General features: G+C 35.9%; 1 protein-coding gene across 1 annotated transcript in view; it reads right to left on the bottom strand.

Annotated features, from left to right (window-relative positions):
• The window catches only part of LOC149792233 (uncharacterized), a 30,041-nt gene extending 12,334 nt beyond the window's left edge, over positions 1-17,707 (bottom strand). Inside the window, exons 1-3 of the mRNA XM_089969369.1 lie at positions 17,524-17,707; positions 16,528-16,723; positions 8,875-9,060 (exon numbers count right to left, since the gene is read on the bottom strand). Coding sequence (XP_089825495.1) covers positions 8,875-9,060; positions 16,528-16,645 — 304 coding nt within the window. The 5' untranslated portion in view covers positions 16,646-16,723; positions 17,524-17,707. The remainder of the gene's footprint in view (positions 1-8,874; positions 9,061-16,527; positions 16,724-17,523) is intronic.
• Positions 17,708-22,378: the final 4,671 nt, after the last annotated feature.

The following is a 22,378-nucleotide window of genomic DNA, read 5'->3' as shown; positions in this document are numbered from 1 at the left end:
ATTGCGAAGTGGAGTTGGATTCGTGATGATCTCTACGTTAATCTCCACATTTGATTTAGGCATATTCTATGAGTTTACCTTTAACGTGGATGAGCTTAAAGTACTGACATGGATCTGCCACTTATTTAGTGCTAGAACACAACGAACGTTGAGCTAGGTTTCATCATAAACAATTCAGCGTGACTGTAGCAAAAGATCAGCTTCCTTCGTTCTGTTCCACGTGCTCAAGGTCGATACATTTTTGGGATCGACACCATTATTTGAATTGACCTTCTACTTCTGGAGTGTGACTTCATGAATTTTAGCCGCTACCATCAAGCTTCAATTTTAGGAATTCCTTGACGTAGCCTGAAAATATTCCTGAACTCTAGTCATGATCCTAATTATATTGTTTTGTGGTAAGAAAATGTACTATTTCGTAAAATTTAACAATTGGTATCCACGATCATGAGTATGAAACACTCTGGCACTCACCCACGTCCCTCTCCAGGCAAGCACTTAGTTAATAGAGCGACATATCTCGTGTTAATTTCATGTTTCTGCACACTTACGACATAACGGAAACATCAGTTTTGCGCGACGATGATGAATACACACGGGAAGATACATGTTTATTGGTGGAAGGAGTGGAAGTATTTGACACGTGATAAAACCTTCACACTGGCGAATGTGTTTATCTTCGATGTGTTATGTCACAATTTTTAGGGTAACCGGTAGAAAACAAATCATATATACATACTCAATGGTAGAACAAGCATCCATGGAAATACTTGATGCATAGTCCTTTTAAATGTGTTGGCTCCGTACAACATGCTAGTGGCACTGGTCAGTCCCTCAAACAAACTATCGCGGAGATTCAAAGGTTCGATTTCCACCACATCCAAGTCTTTCACGATAAGTCAAAATTCTGGATATGTTTTCAGACGTCGATCTTAGTAGTGTTCTCACATTTCTACTACTTGGTATCCCTAACTTGCTAAACCCAGGCATCGCTGGTAAGGATTATCGAACCAATCTTCCATAATGTGTTCAGTACGCAATGAGGATAACACGTGGTCATCTATGAGATAATGTGAGCTTGTTAACTCCCTTCCATCCATCAAATAAGGTCTAACATTCTTTTTTCCACCCTTCAGCATGCCGGATTAACTTGTCTTGCGTTTCACTTAAGAACTGACACTAACGCAATTGTTTGTCTGAATACTGACAGATGACAATACGACTGTAGTGGTATCAAGGATATTTTGTTCTAGAGTACACTAATCCACGCTCTTTAGGCAATGGTGGAAGCTTCCTCCACGGGACCGATACCTTCGTGTTTGATAAATAATGTTCCACAATAACGTCGTAAAATGTGCGCAAAGGATCTACAGTAATTAGGCATCCCTTCTTGAAAACCAAAGGGTCGGAATAGTTTTATTCATAAGATAATGGACTTACTGGAACACTTTCCATTTTGCTGCAGGAGTCTTCAGTTGTGTCCGAAATCCACGCCTCGCAACCGAAGAGAGGATAGAAATAATGAAATATCTTTTCACGTTCCAATAAAACCACGCTATGATTCCTACAATGATGAGTTAAAGGTTCCTGAATAACGTCATATCAAAGAGATTAGCCACACAAACACAGGGAATGCGAACCAATGCTTCTTCAGCATGTTCAAAGAAATTAAAAGGAAAAGGTATATATGATTGCCCCGTTTCATTTATTCGTCCTAGTCTTTTAATGTTTTGGTTTAGTTGTCATATTTCAGAATGTTAATAATGATGATCTAATTCGTCGACCTGACCAAACTAAGACATAGTTTCTTTTCATGGCAAACCTTTTATTATCTGTACGTACAGGCTGTCCACGGGTGAGACACACTGTCAGTAAACATCATCACTTCTTTCAGGAACAGAAAGTCTTGAATCTAAACAGCCATGACGCTTTACAATAAATATGTTACTCCAGATTGATAAACCTTTGGTCGTATTTGTCACGATAGTAACTGAATGAGAGAAATTCTTCGATACTGTTTATGACATTGAAATCGTTCTGGTGAATGTATTTACCGTTTGGAAAATTAAGCCCCAAAACATAAATGAGTTGAGGGTAAACTGTCAACGTATAACTAGGGGCGAGCACTCGCGGTCTCTTTCGAAATTCCTACTTATGTCACATTTATATACGATTTTTCTATTCTCTGACTTAAATTACCGAATGCTGTCCCATAAGTAATTATACTCAGTTAATTACCTACAACTACAGGAAGATCAAATAATTCAAAAGATCAAAATAAATTGTATGCATATATAATTAATTGATCATATTGCAGATAGAATATATACCGTATGAACTCCAAATCTAGAAAAGCAATACATGACATCGCTGAATGCCATATAAAGAGAAAAGATCTGATAACAATGAAAACAAAGTAAAGCAATGCTTAGGATATTGAAGCTATATGGCAATATTTATAAGATATTGAAGCTCTATGGCAATGTCATACAAGGACACAGTAAAGCTATATGGCAATGTCATACAAGGACGTAGTAAAACTCTATGGCAATGCCATACAAGGACGGCATGTTATGCATCATGTTTTGCAAACATGACAACAAAATAAATGTTTGTATTTCTGCATTGAAGCAGCTTATCTCTCAATACTCTCAATAGTCCATAACAGATGGTTCCGGTTTACTCTCAATCGTTCATACCAGCTGGTTCCAGTTTACTGTCAATAGTCCATATAAGGCTGGTTCCGGTTTACTCTCAATAGCCCATACCAGCTGGTTCGGGTTTACTCTCAATAGTCCATACCAGTTGGTTCCAGTATACTATTAATAGCCCATACCAGCTGTTTCCGATTTACTCTCAATAGTCCATACCAGCTGGATCCAGTTTACTCTCAATAGTTCATATCAGCTGGTTCCAGTTTACACTCAATAGTCCATACCAGTTGGTTCCTGTTTACACGAAGTGGTCCATACCAGCTGGTTCCGATTTACTCTCAATAGCCCATACTAGTTGGTTTCGATTTACTCTCAATAGCACCTTTCTCGGAAGGAGAGGAGGCAAACCTTTTTTGGAGATAATGGTAAATTATATCTGCTATTGCAACGGGATGAGCAATAATTAATGAATAAAAGCAAAATGGATCTGAAAATGAATGATTAAATTAATTAGTTAATGATGCAAGGATATAATCCGTAAAGAAACACACTGCAAGAAGGACCTCTGTACTTACTGGCATGTAGTACACCTACATGATGTACAATCGCATGCCTCTCATATTGCATCCATAACCGTTCTTGCAACAGAATTACGAATTTGGTAAGCCTTTCCCTTCATGTCTACCACTCTGGTGGCCAAAGTGGTTAGAACGTCTGTCCCGGATGCGGTATGTCGCGTGTTCAAACACAGGCCGAGTCATACCTAAGACTTACAAAAACAGTATTAGCAGCTGCCTCTCTAGATGCTCACCATTAAGAGGTTAGTGTTAGGACTGATCGGATTAGTGTCAGGATAATGGGACTAGGTGGGACATGATGCTACATGTCTGTGGCATGATGCCCCAGTGCTACGCATCGCTATAAACTGCCACACTGCAGACATGGTAGCGATATGACTGAGAAATTGATAATGGTACGTTAAAAAATCCAAATCACACACACACACACACACAATTTCATGTCAGACATCCAGAAACGTTTATAGCCATGACTAATAATTGCTCATGACGGCATTAAATTGTCAATATTAAAATATTTCCCTCGTTGAAGCAGCGGCATTCTGTATTAGTCATCTGCAACGTGTGCCCTCCTTTGTCACTCACCGGCAAAGGCTTTGAACAAAAAGGGGTTTATGTGTCATTCAAATGGGATGAACTAACATTTTCCAGAAAGTACTATTACGAAGGTATTACCTCGACCGGTCAAATCTGTCTAAAGCCATACGCTTTCCAGGTAGATTTAATTATATCATTCCTCACTTAAATTAATGGATGTTTTATTAGTCGGTATGACAACAGACGGCAGGTGTTCAGATTGAATAATTGTTGACATTTACTGCTCGTATCTGAAATAGTTCGGAAAAGTAATGCAATCTATAAATCCTTATGATTTGTTAGGTTTTGCATTTGATCAAACAAAATGTATGCCCTTTCCGTTAAATATGAGGAATTCGGTGGACGTCACTTAGACCTTTATTGGAGCTTTCAGTGTACTACAATAATTATTACTTGCGAAAGGGGTTGGTTTTCAATGTCACTATAATAAGTATTGGGGAGGGAGGCCTTTTTATGTCACTATCATAATTATTAGTTGAGGGGTGGGCTTTCAATGTCACTAAAAAAATTGTTAATGAGAGGGGGCTTTCAATGTCACTACTATAAGTATTAGTTGGGGCTGAGGGACTTTCAAAATCCGAACAATAATTGTTTATTTATTTTAAAATGATATTTCATGATATATAATTGTGTGAAGAATTAGTCTGCAATACATATCAGAGAAAAGGTAATACACCTGGCAAAGAATCAGGAGAACAAAATAAGCTTGCATAGCGTCAATTAATCAGGCCTTGCTTATGAGTCCAAACCAACTGCAAATTGCAAAGCCCAAGATCTACCGTTGCATAATGTTTCGAGAGAGTGGGGACTATGCAGTTAATTAGTGGTAATCATTAGAACAAACGACATACACCCAATTATGACGTCGCGTTATGCAACGGCAGATTAGGGTCTACGACGTTTGCAGCCGGACTCATTATATAAGCCAGAGCAGGAGCACAACATCAACAATGTCGGACGCACTTGCAAATCAGATATATATATATATATATATATATATATATATATATATATATATATATATATATATATATATATATATATATATCTTGCTTACTTGCTTAGTCTCTATTGTAACAATATTTAAGTAACAGAAAAGAAGCAAAACCGACGGGTATTGTAACACTCAACAAGCAATTTAATTATCAAAGTTATAATATACACTGTGAGAGGGACTTACAGTATGGAAAGCCTGATAATTATTCTCGATACATCGATATCCCTGCAGTCACTGAGAAACTACGCGACAGGCGCCATTTTAAGTCTTATTATTAAAGGTTTTTTATTACTCATTGTCAACACATACGTAAATATCTTATTATAAATCTTATGCACTTTTATACTCAAGTCACGTAGGCCAGACTTAACTAAAGATATTATGTACACATTACAACCGTGAATAAGAATTATAAAAGTTAGATAACAGCATGTAACAGGAGTTACAAAGATCTAGATAAACATATATATATATATATATATATATATATATATATATATATATATATATATATATATATATATATATATAGCCCAGATTTGTCGTTCTGTGTGTCCCGCTTGCCAAACAATAGGTCTCGAGTTCGAAACTAGAAACCGTGTGTGTGTGTGTGCGTGTGTGTGTTGAGAGTTGTAATGGAAATTTAAGTTAATTTATAATGATAAAAGGAAAGCAAAAAAGATAAATCTATGACCAGAGGACAATGCAGTCAGCACCAAAAAGATACAATTCGTAAAAGCTTTGTTTTAGACGCAAAACAGGGGTGATTAACTTTGTGGGAACAAGAGTGAAGAAAAGAAATTGACTTTATGTTTTGTTAACATTATGCCAGATTCATAACTGGATTTCAGTCAATATAAGGTAAATTACAATATTCCGATCTTATGCAACTTTAAGAAACAGACAAAGATCTGGAACAAATAGAAGAAAAAAAAATCACAGAATCTTTAAGCTGATGATTAATCGAACGATCAGGTAGACAAAATAATTTCCATAAGAAGAGCTAGGTTCCTGAACTCCAATCCAAGTTAACCTGACGTTTACAAATGATCATTATCTTAAAATATAATATACAATAAATGACGAAAGTTAGCAATATAATATGTTACTTATATATGACCGCTACAATCAATAATCAGGGACAATATTTAAATATACAATTTGAAGCAGTTTCCATTTATTTGTTTTAGCTCATAAAGTACGGGAGGTGGTGTTGTTACAGGTACAACCTTTGTAGGCATACACAATCAAGCGTTGCATGGCATAATGGGAAATATTATATTTTCATATAAGAATATATTTTTCGCATGAGAAAAAGTATTAAAATTATTTTTCCAATATTTATCTAGATTTTACACTTTAGTATACAATAAAAGATGCTTATTCCTTATTGAACTGCTTTCCTCAACGTAATATATCAAATGGTGAGTGTATCGCTTAAATGCTCATTTTTGTCAAATATCCTTCAACAAAAGTAACAACCCGATTTGAATATCCTTGAATTAAAAAATTAGTTTTTAACTTTTATATGTTTTGCTTTACTCTTGGATAAAACTAAGAAGAATAGAAAATGCTCTGGTCGGCTGCGCTCAAACCAAAAATATGAATACATGTACCAGAAACAAGGGAAGAAACTAATAAAAGTACAATAAACATACTAAGAGTATCCTCCCTTGATAATTTCGCTGTCTGTATTGTACCAAAGCTGTAAGAATTTTCAAATAATTTTTTTTTCTTCACTTGTCTTTACAGTCAGAGTACTCCAATAAATAATTTAATAGAATGAACCTAAGATAGGAATGATGACTTTGTTTACAGCCTCTATTTATATACATACTGTCACCTGATCTTTGTCACAAGAGAATGCCCTGGATGTGGAAAATTTCAAAATATTTTCAACAAGTTTTCTTCCAGTATATTCTAAGGTTGTAATCAAGGCTAGAGCTTAACCTCACATTCAAGTAAACATCTTTTACAAAAATAGCAATAGTCAGGTATGCAAATCTACCCTAAATCACAAAGTTCAACCACACAATATAAATTAAATATACATAAACCCAAAACTGATGCGATTTAACACCCATCGTTTCAACAAAAATATTTTTGCGGTACTCATCAGCCTTAGTTAAGAATTATAGTGTAAAAGATCGAGTTACATTTTTAATAAATCAAAATGGAATGGTGTGATGCACCTAGGACCGTAAAAAATGATTAGAAGCTACCCCAAAAATCTTCAGCATCTTAACAATATTCAGTCAGAATATACATCCCCGTTTGTTTGTACCCCCTTCCGATTTCAATAACGAAAATGTTTAATGTGATAAAAAGTGCACAGAACCGAGGGGGCGCTCACCAGATAATATTTACTTTTGAGAGAGTGACGTATGTAAGGTGAAGTAGTTCGCATTTAAAACATGCACAATGGAGAGAATGTTGGCATACCTCTGTGCTACATTAATGTAATGTGGATGATATTTCTTTTGGATATTGTACTTTTGAAAATTTTACATGATTTAAGCACACTGCTAACTAAAATGACTGCTCCCATGTGTTAAAAAAATCAGCCTGAATTAGTCTAAAGTACACTATACATAGCAGCTATTAAAAAAGGGAAAATGAATTTTGCCATACTTGACAATACCAGCTGCTGAAAGTGCAATGAATGAATTACCAAATATATAAAATGTAAAAAAAAGTTATCTGCTCTTTTTTATACAATTTACCTCTGAAGTTCAGGAAGTGAAAATGACCAAGTAGAGCTAGCACTTTTTTGAAAGACGCACATCTGAAGTAAGGCCAAGCTGCATACTCTATAACCCATAGTACACCCATTAATCATACACCAAAATAAATGGAATTAAAGGTTCTTTGCATTATACTTAAGATATACAAGGTTTTCTTTACCTATGCAAAATACGAATCTGTAGAGCGCCACCTACGTCAGTTGAACCATTGATTTATAATTTCTAACCTGACTGTGACCAGAAATGGCACTAATCGGCAACCCTTGCACCCTTTCACGCTTAACGGACTTTCCATACTAACACGGCGCCACATTGCGTACACTATAGGCAAGTTTATTTCCATCAGACAACATAATGATGTAGTTATCCTGTTTGGCAACCATTACGTTGAGAGTTTGGAATTATATCCCTTTGCACACATGAACATAGAAATTAAACCGCTTGTTAAATTCACGTGAAAAGCAAATTTGTTGTTGTCATTATTTTCCTTTACTTGATTCGACATTGTAAACATGGGAAAAGCAAACGACTTACTACAGCTGTACATACATAAGTCGTCTGCTTTTCCCATGTTTACAATGTCGAATCAAGCAAAGGAAAATAATGACAACAACAAATTTGCTTTTCACGTGGATTTAACAAGCGGTTTAATTTCTATGTTCATGTGTGCAAAGGGATATAATTTCAACTCGTGACACACCCATTTGGTGAAAATGGACTTGTCCAGGAACTGGATATGGATCCGAGCATGTACGTCTATTACATTGAAAGCTAACGTTAAGCATGAAACGCGCAGAGGATCAAGTGTTAGGGCCACTCTACTCACAGTCAGGTTAGACACTATAAATCAAAGAATGAATTGACTAAGTTCTTTATACTTTTTTTTATCACATTAAAGGCTTCCATTATTTAAATCGGTAGGGGGTAAAAACAAACGGGTTTGTATTGTCAGACTATAGAAAGCGCTTCAGATAAACTATCCTATGCTGAAAAGGAAAGGATCTACTACTGCGCCCAGAAATTCACAATTAATTATACACGATAAATGTATAAATTTTAAATCAAGGAAATGCACTCTTATATCTGCAATGGTATGCACGTATTGCAGATGGTACTCGTGCTTCCATCACAATCGATCTGTCTCTACTTCTTTCATCATCATCACCACCAGCACTGATACCATCACCATCACTGCCACTGTCAACAACAACAAAATAGAACAAGGGGAAAAATGGGTAGAAAGACAGAAGAGCGAAGGAAAGACAGCGGAGAAAATAAACGTAAACATTTACGACACCAAGTACCTGACGACGAGCACGAGGGTAAATCTGGCGTCCACTGCCCCGAGCTACTGCACGTTAGAGTGGTACTGCCCGACAAGGTAAAGCCAGGCACACAGAAGATCTCGTACGTCTCCTTTGCGGCATACGTAGACTTACTTTCTTTCAAGGTGTATGAATTGAGCGGGAGTTCAGGCTTCGAGCATGATCCTAGATGAGAATAAACAGTAACAAAAGAAAGAGTGTAAACAACAAGCTTTGAAAAATTTAACAAATAACTTATTTCCCTGGGAAAACGCTGTAAAAATGAAAAAATAAGAACTTACGGTTTTAAGAATCAAATCCAAAATAATCCAAGAATAATCCACGAATTAAATTTTAGAAGTCCTAGTAATGAAATGTTCATGTGAATTCAACTTCGATTCCCGACGAAAACTCCAAGATAAAAGGCGATAACCTATATTGTAGTCAGTTTATAGCTGATGCGTATAATCCTTTTTGAACTAAAGAAAACAATATTCCGGTGTTTGAATTTCGAATAAAAATTTAAATAAATGTCTTTGTCCAAGAATTATGTATGAAAACTCAGATATTTCCAGGAAAAAGAATTAATCTTTTAGAGTCCAAATAATTCGAATAAACATTAAAATGTAATTCCGAAAATGGTCACAAACAAACGAACACCTTGACATCAAGTGTTTTAAGCCAAAACTAAGAAAAATCTCTGTAAACAAAGATTATACAGTAACTCGAGACGCAAAACAGATTCCCTGACGAGTGTCACGTGATCACACTCTACAAGGATTTAGAACGTATATACATGTCTAATGGCAGGTAGCCCAGTACAGCCTCGATTTCACCATTAGCATTCACACATTAAAAATGAATTTTTAAAAACAAGTTGTTTACTTGACCCACAATCAAGGCCAGGAACATGGTTAAAAATACAGTGTTTCTATTATTAGGTGTCCACGAAAAGAGTCAGGTCAAACTGAATTTTCTGGAAAATACCAAATTCCTAGTAAACAAAATTACATTACATTAACATGTAATGAAAATTTTTTAAAAAAATTAAACTTAACAAACAAATAAATTAAATCAAATATACATAATAGTTACTCTGTCTGTCTGTCTGTCTGTATGTATGTATGTATGAACGGTGTTTGGGGGTGGCAAGTGGGGCGACAAGCCCAGCTCTTGAGGGGACCCCCGCGCTTCAGGCCTAAGTTCGTCCTTATGAGTTTGTCAATCTATATTCTCCGGTAAATTGGAAACGCTGATACAGGCCGCTCGTAATAAAGGCAAATTATTGTTCTTAATTCGTGTCTTCGTGTTATTTGAAAAATAATAATCAGTTTATTAGGCCAAAGACACTGTCGTCATGTTATTATTTCGATTAAAAAATCCCGTTGTCCACAAACAACATTTTTTTTAAATGAATAATGAAAAAACTAAATTCGTGCGCCAAATCGTGAAAATTGATCTATTCTAGACATAATCAGTGTTTGCAGTAGCATACCAATCGAGATACCGATACTCTGGCCCCGCGCGGTCATGGTCGGCCCTAGACCCCGCGTACTCCTAACGCCGCCTCTGTATGTATGTATGTATGTATGTATGTATGTATGAAATGTGTGTATGCATATATGTATGCGTTATACACACTTAGCTGACGAGCTCGGCAAAAAATAAAATATACCTAACTAAAACAAAAGAAAACTCTCCTTACGGACACTCGCACATATTAAAACATAGTAATTAGAAAATATAACATAAATGGATATTGAGTTCCCATTATAAAATTATGTTTTAACTGTTCATTATTTTTACTATCTTTTCTCCCTGTTCTATTCCAAGTTTGTTTTTAAATCCATATCGAGACAAAATCGAGCGACGTATGACGAGTTTGAGAGAGACGACGAGGGCCTGGTATCATTTTGCCTACAATAAAGTACCAGGTGCTTTCTTGTGCGATTTAATGAGAAATATAAATGAATAATAACAGCGCCAAATCATCAATAGTTTTTTTTTTTACTTATTGGCAATTCAATGTTCTGTGACAATGGGAACATTTGATATCGGGAGTCCGACATTATACATTTCAAGAGAATCGTAACTTCCGGCTTAAGCTAGTTAAGTAGTTCATGGCGAGATGTATTATTTTACGTTTTTCGCAACCATTTCTCCATAATAGCACGAACTCTATGCCAACAGAAAATTTTTCCAAATATTCAGTAAAAGATGCCGATGACAATTCTTCGTTGCATGAACATTATCATTGATGGACACTTCTACAGAACTGATATAGGAATGCATCCAGTCAAACAAACAAAACTGTCAAAATTAAGAAAAGATATGTTACGTTTTTAACAGATGTTATATCGGCATAAATTCTGCCACAACTGACGATGCATGCATATGGGCCTAACAGCTGCCATACGTGACAATGAATGCACTTTGGCATAACTTACAACGAGTAGAAAAACCGTAATGCCGAATTAAAGTCCAAATTAAACAAGAGGTATTTGTGAAGTAGCGAAAATCGATTTTGAACAAAGTTGAAAGAATAACTCATTTTATGCATGCCAGACTAGTTACTGTATATAGAAAATTAGTTTTCCGAAGCAAAATTTGCTACAAACAGTGTGTACATATTTCAATTGGAGTGACTTTGACCAATAAGAGGTAAGTAAATGTTTTAAATTAAATGTACGTGTATTAACCGCTTTAAATCAAACAAGTGGGCATTAATCGATTTAAATTAGACAAGAGGGCATTAATCGATTTAAATTAGACAAGTGGGCATTAATCGATTTAATTTAGACACGTTGTCATTAGGCGCCTTAAATTAGATATATGGTCATTAATAAATTTAAATTAGACATGTGGTTGTTAACAGCTTTACTATTCTCCCACTGATTTCAAAAAGATTTCAGTAAAACGGTGTGTCACTGTATAGGAACGATAAAATTTCAAAGGCAATTTTAATGATATTTAAATCAAATCAAAATAGGGAAACTGCCATATATAACTGCTTTTTTGCATTGCATATTAGAGGCCACAGCTATTGATACAAAATACTCAACGATCGAATAAAAAGGAACAAATGAATCAGTGAATTAATACATTTTGAAGGAAACTTTGAATTAATAAAAAAAAGGCAGGGAATTTAGGTAGACAAGCGATAATGAAGCTAATAAATTTGCCAAACAATCAGTTCAAATACGGCATGGCAAAAGAGGCACTAGATTTTATAACGGCAGAAATGTAAAGTTAATTGTTGTTGACTATAATGACGGAATATATGGAATGAATTAATGAAGTATCCACATCAGTCTCTTATCGTGCACAAACATATATTATTTGATGTATTGATCGAGACTGAAACCCGTTTTATCCAGCAGTATGAAGTAGAAAATTGATAGCTAGAGAACAATAATAGCGGTCTAAGTTCCACGTCATGAAATATGTATTAAGCATCCACTGAGATTCTGCCAGAGAAATTGTAAATGTTATGTGAACGTCTACAAATACCGTACTGACAAATTATATGGCTGCTAAAAGTCACAATGAAATTAACAATCAATTTTAGTTAAGCTGCATATACTACTTTTTCACTAATGATGGCAATTTATACATATATTTATTGTGATTGTAAGAGGATGTTTAGTTTTCGCTTATCAGTTTACGTTTATTTTGTTTGACTTGATCGTTTGGTGGGGGTGGGGGTGGTAATTTCACTACGTAATACTGTCTTTGCTTCCAAATTGGGTTTGCCAACAGCATATATATATATATATATATATATATATATATATATATATATATATATATATATATATATATATATATATATATATATATATACGTATCGTATACCACGGTATGTATGTATGTATGTATGTATGTATGTGTACGCAACGAACTGACAACGAACAGTGCACAATTAGTTTTTAACAAGCCCATGCGCATTCGAATCTCACTGAGTCTTTACCAAAGGCAATTGCAGATCAGAGGAAAGACAAGCAATAAACGCAAAATGCACAATAAACCAAGCAATGCGTTGATATAATGCATGTAAAGATGACTATATAATGGAGTCATTGTTTGAAAATGTTCGATGTCGCGTCTAATTCGTTTGAACGCTGATGGTGTAATGGTAGCCCGCCTAATATTGATATCCAAAGTTGGAGCAAGAACGCAACCAGTTTTGGTAATGGAATGGAAAGTGGTATGACCGTAGGTTATTTCCCAGATAATTATTTCTGTAATGATAACAATACCCGTAGCAATAATAATACCAGAGACAAACAGTATTAATCGTAGGTGAGTGAGTGAGTACTTAGAAAACTAAATCAATTACTTAATTTTGAAAAAATAGGTCTGTAAAGAGGTGATTTTATGTACGCTTTGGGTGCCCTTTGGAGTCTTTTTGGTTTCAGCCGCTTGATCACTATGTTCTAAGACGGCATAACCGGTAAGGTTCATTTTCTGGTCTAATTTGGAAAATCCATTTGCAATTGCAGGCAATTACAATACATTCTTACTGAATGTATGGCCAGTGGAAGATAACTGTTTTGTACTGGACTTCTATCAAACTTCATTTTCATCGAGTCACATATGTGAAAGTTGATCCTTTTGTGAAGCTTTTCAGTTTCTCCGATGTAGTAAAGGTCGCAGAGCTTTCATGTGATTATATGAATTGCATTCTCTGCTTTGCACATTCTGTTCGACTATTCTATGTTGCCGTTATGTTTGGCCTAATCTGAGTTGCCCGTTATGTCTGGACTATTCTGAGTTGCCCGTTATGTTTGGACAACGTATGTTCAATGTTTCACTCGTTGCTGAACTAAACTATGTGTTTGACGTATTGTTATTACGTATAACTTTGTATTCAGTGAATAAAATACCTCCAAATAAATGGAACCGCAGTGATTAGATCTGGATTGTGTGTGATCTGGATTTTTTATAACGTAGCTTTAACAATTTTTCAGTCAGATCGCTATGATGTCTGCAGTGTGGCAGTTTATAGTGATGTCTAGCACTGGGGCATCATGCCTCAGACATGTAGCTGTATGTCCCACCCAGTCACATTATCCTGACGCCAGGCCGACCAGTCCTAACACTAACCTCCCAATTTTGAGTGACAAGCGAGGCAGCTGTTAGTACCATTTTTGTAAGTCTTTGGTATGACTCGGCCAGGGATCGAACCCACGACCTACCGCATCCGAGGCGGACGCTCTAACCACTAGGCCACCGGAGCGGTCCAATTTTTTGAAACATGGCAAATCGTATGATAATATTTGTATAGGAAGACTGGAGGATCAACTTTTAGCATCCGTGGTACTTACACAATACCAATGGGTACGCCGTATCGATGATGTAAAAATGACATGGAGGACAAAATCGGGATGACTTTATATCAAAGCAAACTACTTCCATCCTTCAAAGAAATTCATGGCAGAAGTCTCCAACTCAAACAACATTATTCCGGACACAGCAGTGAGACTGGCAAAAAAAAAACTCCACGTAGGCATTTACTCAGAACGTCTGTTAAACCCCACTATTTTTTCGCATCTGTCATCCAAAGCATCGCATTCGGAATATCTCGGACAACCATGTACTGGATACGCAGAATTTGCTCCGACGATGAAGCATTCCAAGATAGCGGAGGAAACAAAAGGGCTAAACAAACAAACCGCAATGGAGGGATGGAAAAGACTGATTGGATACCATTTATCCTAACCTATCATTCAGGAAATCCCAAAGTAGGTCAAATCATCCCATAACACTGGCCCATCGTGGAATCATGTTATACACTGTTATCAATCCTCGAGAACAAACTAGCTGTAGCCTAATGGAGACCAAAAAACATAAAACACGTCTAATTATCAGAACCCATAAGCCAATCTCAAGCCAAGACCACGCTGACATTTCTAGTTACTGTAGTGAGTGTGTGTTTGTGTGTGTTAGATATTTAACGTAGCTTTAGCAATGGTTCAGTCATATCGCTACGATGTCTGTAGTGTGGCAGTTTATAGCAGGGGTGCACAACCCCCGGCCCGCCAACGTGATCTGTCTGACCCTCAGCGCAAATTAAAACAACACAAAATTCAAGCCCGTGAACAGTAATTATGTTAAAGAAATTAGTGTTTGTGGCCCTTGAGTGGTCCCAGAAAATGCAATCTGGCCCTTGGCCAAAAAAGGTTGTACACCCATGGTTTAGAGTGATGTCTAGAACTGGGGCATCATGACGCAGACATATAACATCATGTCCCACCCAGTCCCATTATCCTGATACAATGTCGACCAGCAAGGACGTCATTGGGGGGGGGGGGGGGGCATGGGGACAAATCGTCACCACCACCACCCCAATTTGCATGTGCTGTAAAATGTAAAATTGCGGTTGCCTATATACGAAAATGAACAAGCCCGTCAAGTTTTGCCCCTCCCCCGATCAAGTTGTGCCCCCCAATCAAGTTTTGCTCCCCCTCTCCGAAAAAGTTGAAATGACGCCCCTGTCGACCAGTCCTAACACTAACCTCTTGATGCTGAGCTACAAGGGAGGCAGCTGTTTGTACCAATTGTATAAGTCTTTTGTATGATTCAGCCGGGATTTGAACCCGCGACCTCCCGCATCAAAGGCGAACGGTCTAACTACTAGGTACCAGGGTCGGTCAATGGTCACTGTGGTGATAAAAGGTGCAAACCCTCAACATGCGATAGGGACGAACACGTTCTCTAGCAGAGTCACGAGCGAAAAAATGAACATATTGCGTACGACATCAAACATTTTGAAGCAATGCTTCCAATATAGTTACGTAAACTTTTGTAATTTCAGCACTTTTTTGTGTGTGTCGTTTGTCTTGTCTCTATTATGTTATTGTCATTTTAAAAGAGTCGAAAGTTCCTAGGTTAGTTAAAAACAACAAGTTCCACTGTTCGTTCTCATTCTCAGTTTGCTACATTTATCTTAATCAGTCCTTGACACACGAGATCGCACAGTTGATCCACTGCACTTGAAAGGACCGCTATTTGCCGAATTTCTGTTCATATGAATCCTCTCCTTTACAATTAGCTACAGAAAATTTGTGTTTGGAAACCTGCAAACCATAAGTTGATGTTTTGATTTCAGATACATACGCGCCTACAAATCAGAGCTATGTTGAATCTCCAAAGAATAAATTTGGGAAACATAAAAATTGTAGTCAGTAAATTCTTGTTAGAAACCCATGAAAGTTATGTTCATAATTCAGTCCCCTATTATTTCCTTTTTTACTTACTTTGTGATTTTTATCAATGCCATTTTATTCTATCTTCTGCGTACGTATGTACGTAGGAATGTACGTCTGTATATAATTATTTATGCATATATTATATATCTATCCATCTCTACCCCCTCTCATATATATATATATATATATATATATATATATATATATATATATATATATATATATATATATATATATATATCCACGCGTTCGTCCATCCATTCATGTACCTATTCACCCATGTATTCATTTGTCAGTTTGTAAATCTAGTTGTAATTTCATTCACTAATTTAGCATATCTCCATTAATTTATCCATCAGTTCCTACATTTATGTGTCCATGTGGCCTATCCATTTATATGTTCATCTGTGTTTTTCAAGCGGCGTTGTCGCACAATATTTACCATATGTCCCAGAAACCCAGAATAGACACAGTCCAACGAGAGTGAAACCGACTTCGATGTAGATGTATGGAAAATCTGAGAGTCCCACTAGCTTCACGCCTCCAGTAATCCTCAGCATGTTGACAAGAACCTTGTACGTGACAAAACTCAGTGCTTTGAAAATTGAGGAAAGAATCAGCTTGATAATTCCTTGAAGCTGGAAAGAAAATAAAAATGAAATTAGACAAAATTCTTATGCAATCTTCATATCTTTAACATATTCAAAATACTTTATACCTCTTTCTCTCTCTCTCTCTCTCTCTCTCTCTCTCTCTCTCTCTCTCTGGTGATAATTTTATCAATCAGGGTGTTATTTAAAATATGGTAATGGTATCAACACCGTTTAACGTACGTATAGAGAGAAAAAAGCTAATGGCGATATGCGTTGACTTTACCGAGTGAAAGCATCAAGGTTGGTGAAGAGCAAATACAGAACGCTTGAGAGAACACGAAGATGGTACTCTATTATAAAAGGGAGAGTTCATTTTTATTAAGCAGAACAATGCAGCATTGTTGCAAGTATGATATTTGTATCTTTGGCTGCCACAAGGACAGATGCAATGAAGCTCATGAGTACCGTTAACATGATCTGGTGTAGATTTCTCGCCGGGACTCGTACAATGTTCATAACGAACTAAATGGTCTGATATGATATAAGATATGATATATTTACAGTGTTTCAATATATATATATATATATATATATATATATATATATATATATATATATATATATATATATATATATATATATATATATATATATATATATATATATATATATATGTGTGTGTGTGTGTGTGTGTGTGTGTGTGTGTGTGTGAGCGTTGATTTGAATTTTACTTATGTACAAAGAAACTGCATAATAAGACGACTATTTCAACAGCTAGACTTTTAATGTTTTTCCCAGAATAATGTTTCCTACTATGATGCTTGAAGTATTAACTTTGTACTTACCACATTCAACAGTATCCATGCATGACTGTTTACCTTACACGCAAAACGATATCCATTAGTACTCCGAAATGTCCAATTTTATCAGGATAATGGCAGTAATAAACTAATCGGTTTAAGTCCTCTTTAGCGTTTCAGTTCCTTCACGAATTTTTCGGTTTAAAGTCTTGTTAAGTGTTTTAGTTCCTTCAGGAATTATTCCTAATGTGCCAATACTTACTGTAAGCCGGAGCATGTACTGACCGGAATTCGGTAAATGCATTGTATTTCCATCAATAATTTGTAACAAATGCCTAAACGGCTCACTTTTCACTTTTGGTTCGTATTTATTCGATACGAAGTTCATCACAATTTCCAAATATTCACATAAGTAGTAATGTACGACACTTGAAGGACAATAGGACTTTACATTGAAAATAGCGAAAAACAAAAGTAGGGACTATGGGAATTAAACATGGGAATGACACTTGGGGAACAATGGGAATTTAACACGGGTGATGTCATGGCACTGGAAACTAAGGGAAAATGGCAACAGTGTTACGAATTTTTTATTTCAATCGGGCCATGAATTAATAACGGTATTCGAGTTTACCTCAATACCAGCTACTCTAGTTAGGCGTGAAAATTGCAGTATTTAAACGTTATAGGGACAGAAGGTTTTATTGGGATGAAAGGTGATTTCTGGGGACAAACATAACATAACCAAACAAATACTTATTTTCTAAGCAAGTGAGTAGCCCTGAAATAGGCCATTTGGGGTTCCTCTCTTGTGAGAAAATCGTTTGGATAAATCCTGCTAGATATTTATAGCCTCAACCTGTGGAAAACTCCTATGGAAAAACCTGAAAGATATTTATAGATATATATGGGATAAAGGGAGTATGGATATTGTTTATGTGGTATTGGAGAGTGTAGGCGATGTGATTGATATTATGTTTGTGCGATTTCATCTCATCTCTTGACACGATACCATTTTCGTCTGATTGTAGACATGGGTACACTACACAAAGCTTTCGGATTGAATGTATGGGTGTAGGAGTTTCGAGGTGATGCGATGGATCGTTTGTTTGTTGCTTTACGTGTAGTTTGTTTAAAAAACCTTCTCAGTTTGTGGTGATCATTGGTGTGTGGAAACGTTACACGGCGTTTTGGAGTGAGTGATTGTGTTGTTGTTGTTGTTGGATGGTGTAACTGGTGTGAAGTATATTATGTTTGTAAAATGTCATCTCCTTCTTTCAAATTCTACACTAGTAATATAGGTTTTGGATAGTTTGTATGGAGTGTTGGATAGTGTAAGAGTTGTGAAATTGTACGCTTGTAAGATTTCATCTAATTTTTCAACTCTTTGCTAACAAAAAATACTCTACGCTAGCACAAGGCTTTTTCGATAGTGTGTATGAGCTGTTTTAATGAAAGAGGTGATGTGATGTATGGTATGTTTGTTCTATTATATATAGTCTGGTTCAGAACATTACAAGTTTGGTCAGCTAGTTCATGTGTGGAGACTACACAAGGCGCTTTGGAGTGTGTGTGTGTGTGTGTGTATATATAGTGTTGGCAGGAATAAAAGGTGTGAACAGTATTATTTTTTTGCTCTGATGGGTAAAAGGTATGTGAGATATGATTTTCTTTTTAAGACTCAAAGCGAACGCACGTATGTTTGGATAGTGTGTGTATTAAGTGTGGGATAGTATAGATGGTATGTAATTGTATGTTTGTGAGATTTCGTCTCTTTTTCTTGCTCCATGGCGTTATTTATAGTGTGTGTATGGGATGCTGAATGGCATAGATGGTATGTGATTGTATATTTGTGAGATTTTATTTGCTGCTCTTACACTCTGAGTTTACACCGTGCGTTTTTGATAGTGTTTGAACGTCAGTGTTAGATGGTACATAATGTATGTATAGCATTTTTTTTTGGGGGGGTGGATTTCATCTTTGCTTACACTCTAAGCTAACACAATGCCTGTTTGACGGTGTGTGTATTGGGTGTTGGATGGTATATAAGGTGCGTAAGAGCATAATTGCAGTATTTCATCTACTCTTACACTCTAAGCTGAAACAAGGTGGTTTGGATACTATGTGTATGAGGTGTTGGGTGGTATAGGTAATGTTTTGGTCATTATGTTTGTGAGATTTCTGCTCCTTCTCTTACATTCTAAGCTAACACGATGCGCTTTTGGATAGATTATGTACGGGGTTTTGGATGGAATATAGGGTGTGTGCGAGTATATTTGATCGATTTCATCGTCCTTGCTTACACTCTAAGCTAACAAAAGACGGTATGTGGTTGTGTGTGTATGTGTGTGTGTCTAATTTGACATTTCAATCTTAAAACCCTTCCCCTTTGACCTTATAAACCGTGTTACTCTATAGACCCTTTATGAGGCCATAAAAGCCCCGTATATTAAATATGTTGCCCTTTAACATAAAATTTTCCCAATTTACCTAGTCTAGCGCATATTGAAATCGACTAGAACTCTGTTACTAAGTCACAAACCAATTTAGGTCAGCCACTTTTAACACTGCTACGTTTTGAGACACGGTTTTTCCATAGGATTTCCCAGAAGTTGTAGCTATAAATATCAGGTTTTTCCATATGATTTTCCCACAAGTTGAGGCTATAAATATATACCTGGATTTTCCATAGGATTTTGCCACAAGTGAACAACCCCCACACGGTCCTTTCTCAGGGCTACTCACTTGCCTTGAAAAGATATACTCTTTCAATATTGGCAAAATGTTTTTGTCTCTGTGTTGTATGAGCATTTGCTTGTTTATGTTTTTATATCCCTATGAAACCCCTTTATGTCCCAATAAACCCGTTTGTTCCTATATAACCCTTCTGTCATTATAAACCCTTTTGTGCCTATAAACATTTAACATCCTTTTCCATACCTACCTAGAGTAGCGCGTATTGAGGTCAACTCGAACACTGTTACTAATTCATTGCCAGATTAAGGTCACCTCTTTGCAACACTGTTGCCATTTTTCCCTTGTGTTCAGTGCCGTGACGTCACCCGTGTTAGATTTCATTGTCCCCTAAGTGTTATTCTCTTGTTAATTCCGATAGCCTCTAATTTTGTTTATCGCCATTTTCATTGTAAAGCCCCATTGTCCCTAAAGTGTCGTATGATACTATTCATATATCCCCATCCTATTTCGTGCAATTACCTTTATATTTTGTTTGATATACTTTATATATAATGTTTTATATCTTCACACGTTCTAGTTTATCCTGTGGTATTTCTTGTTTGCATTTATTTGGAAATGTTTATCTTCCAATAATTTTTTTTACAATTCTTCAGTTTTAAAATTTTAGAACTTAGAATAGGCAATATTATGCTGCGGTTCCGTTAAACTCTAATGCATACATAAATGCACACTTCTTTTGTTCACTCGTTTGTTAGTTTGTCTGTAGATAGTGCTTTCATCAGTCTTGAAACTGCCACTTTATAGTTGAAGTAGAATTATGTAAACATATTTGCATATGTTATTGTTGTTGTTGTTGTTATTGTTGTTGTTGTTGTTATTGTTGTTGTTATTGTTGTTGTTATTATTGTTGTTGTTGTTGTTGTTATTGTTGTTGTTGTTATTATTATTGTCGTTGTTGTTAGTATTGTTATTGTTATTGATGGTGATATTTGCATTGTTATTATTACATCTATATTTATGATCTATTGACTGGATAACTTTTCACACACCCAGTCAGACCTAGCTTAATGTTTCCCCAAACGTTTACTTATATTTCTCTTTTCATTTTACTTTGTATCCTACACATTATGCTGGCGTAATCATCTCTACTTCACGTTAAGAAAATTTCACAGATTTTGTGTAAAATCACGTTGAGTGCAAAATCATCGATTTTTTTTTCTCTCAGACAAACCTAAACTGAGACTCATCAATATTAAAGATTTACATTGGTTCCTCTGTGTATTACAATAGTTCTTTCTCGTACTGGGATTAAAATAACACTGTGCGTAATGTATTGCTGATCAGAGGCAGGTCCAATATAATAACAGAGGCAACTACTTTGAGAAATTGGCCGTCTTCTACTGGATGCCCAACTATTAGTCATCGTATAGTCAGGAAATCAACGCGAAATATCAAAGCTACCATAACATACCTATTCAAATTATTTATTTATGTAATTGTTTGTTTGTTGTTTAAATTATTTTTTCTTTACTTTTTTATTTATTTATTTATTTATTTATTTATTTATTTATTTATTTGTTATTTATTTTATTTTTTGTTTATTTATTTATTTATTGACACAAAATGTCTCTATTTGGCTACGTGCAGTGTCAACACAGTATCCCTTCCCAATCACGTATCTGATTAAGATGTTATATTATTCTGAAGATTAATGAAAAGTATGACCAAAGACAGGCGGATAAGTAGATAGACATATACAGATATATGAATGGGTGTATGATGACAGTAATACAAATTAGAAAGAATGAAAGAGCGTAAAAACAAAACAGAAAAAAGACAGATTGACCCAAAACGAAGAAAACGAAATTACAAACAAATATGAAAGCATACTAAGGAAACTGGGAATAAAACCACTGAAGTGTCATAAAATACCACTATCTTAATAGAGGTAGATTGTGTGTCAGTTGTAGTTCATGAGACTGCATTACGAAAGGCGGCCATTCAATCTTCGTTTTACCACAAGAAAGAGATCGATTTGAAATTAAAGGTTGATGTATACTGTAACACGTTACGGGTCTCACTGCCAGGGTTATCAACAAATCATGCGTGAGTCTGGGTTGAGGTCCAGGTTTTCCCTGTTTTCAAGGATATTAAGACAAAAGTTGTTGTCATTTAAGGGTTTTTAAACGCAGAAATACTACAA

Source organism: Sinohyriopsis cumingii, chromosome 9, assembly GCF_028554795.1.
Source record: "Sinohyriopsis cumingii isolate HCF-2022 chromosome 9, ASM2855479v2, whole genome shotgun sequence".
NCBI lineage: Eukaryota > Metazoa > Mollusca > Bivalvia > Unionida > Unionidae > Sinohyriopsis > Sinohyriopsis cumingii.
This window is presented reverse-complemented; position numbering and strand designations above follow the sequence as displayed.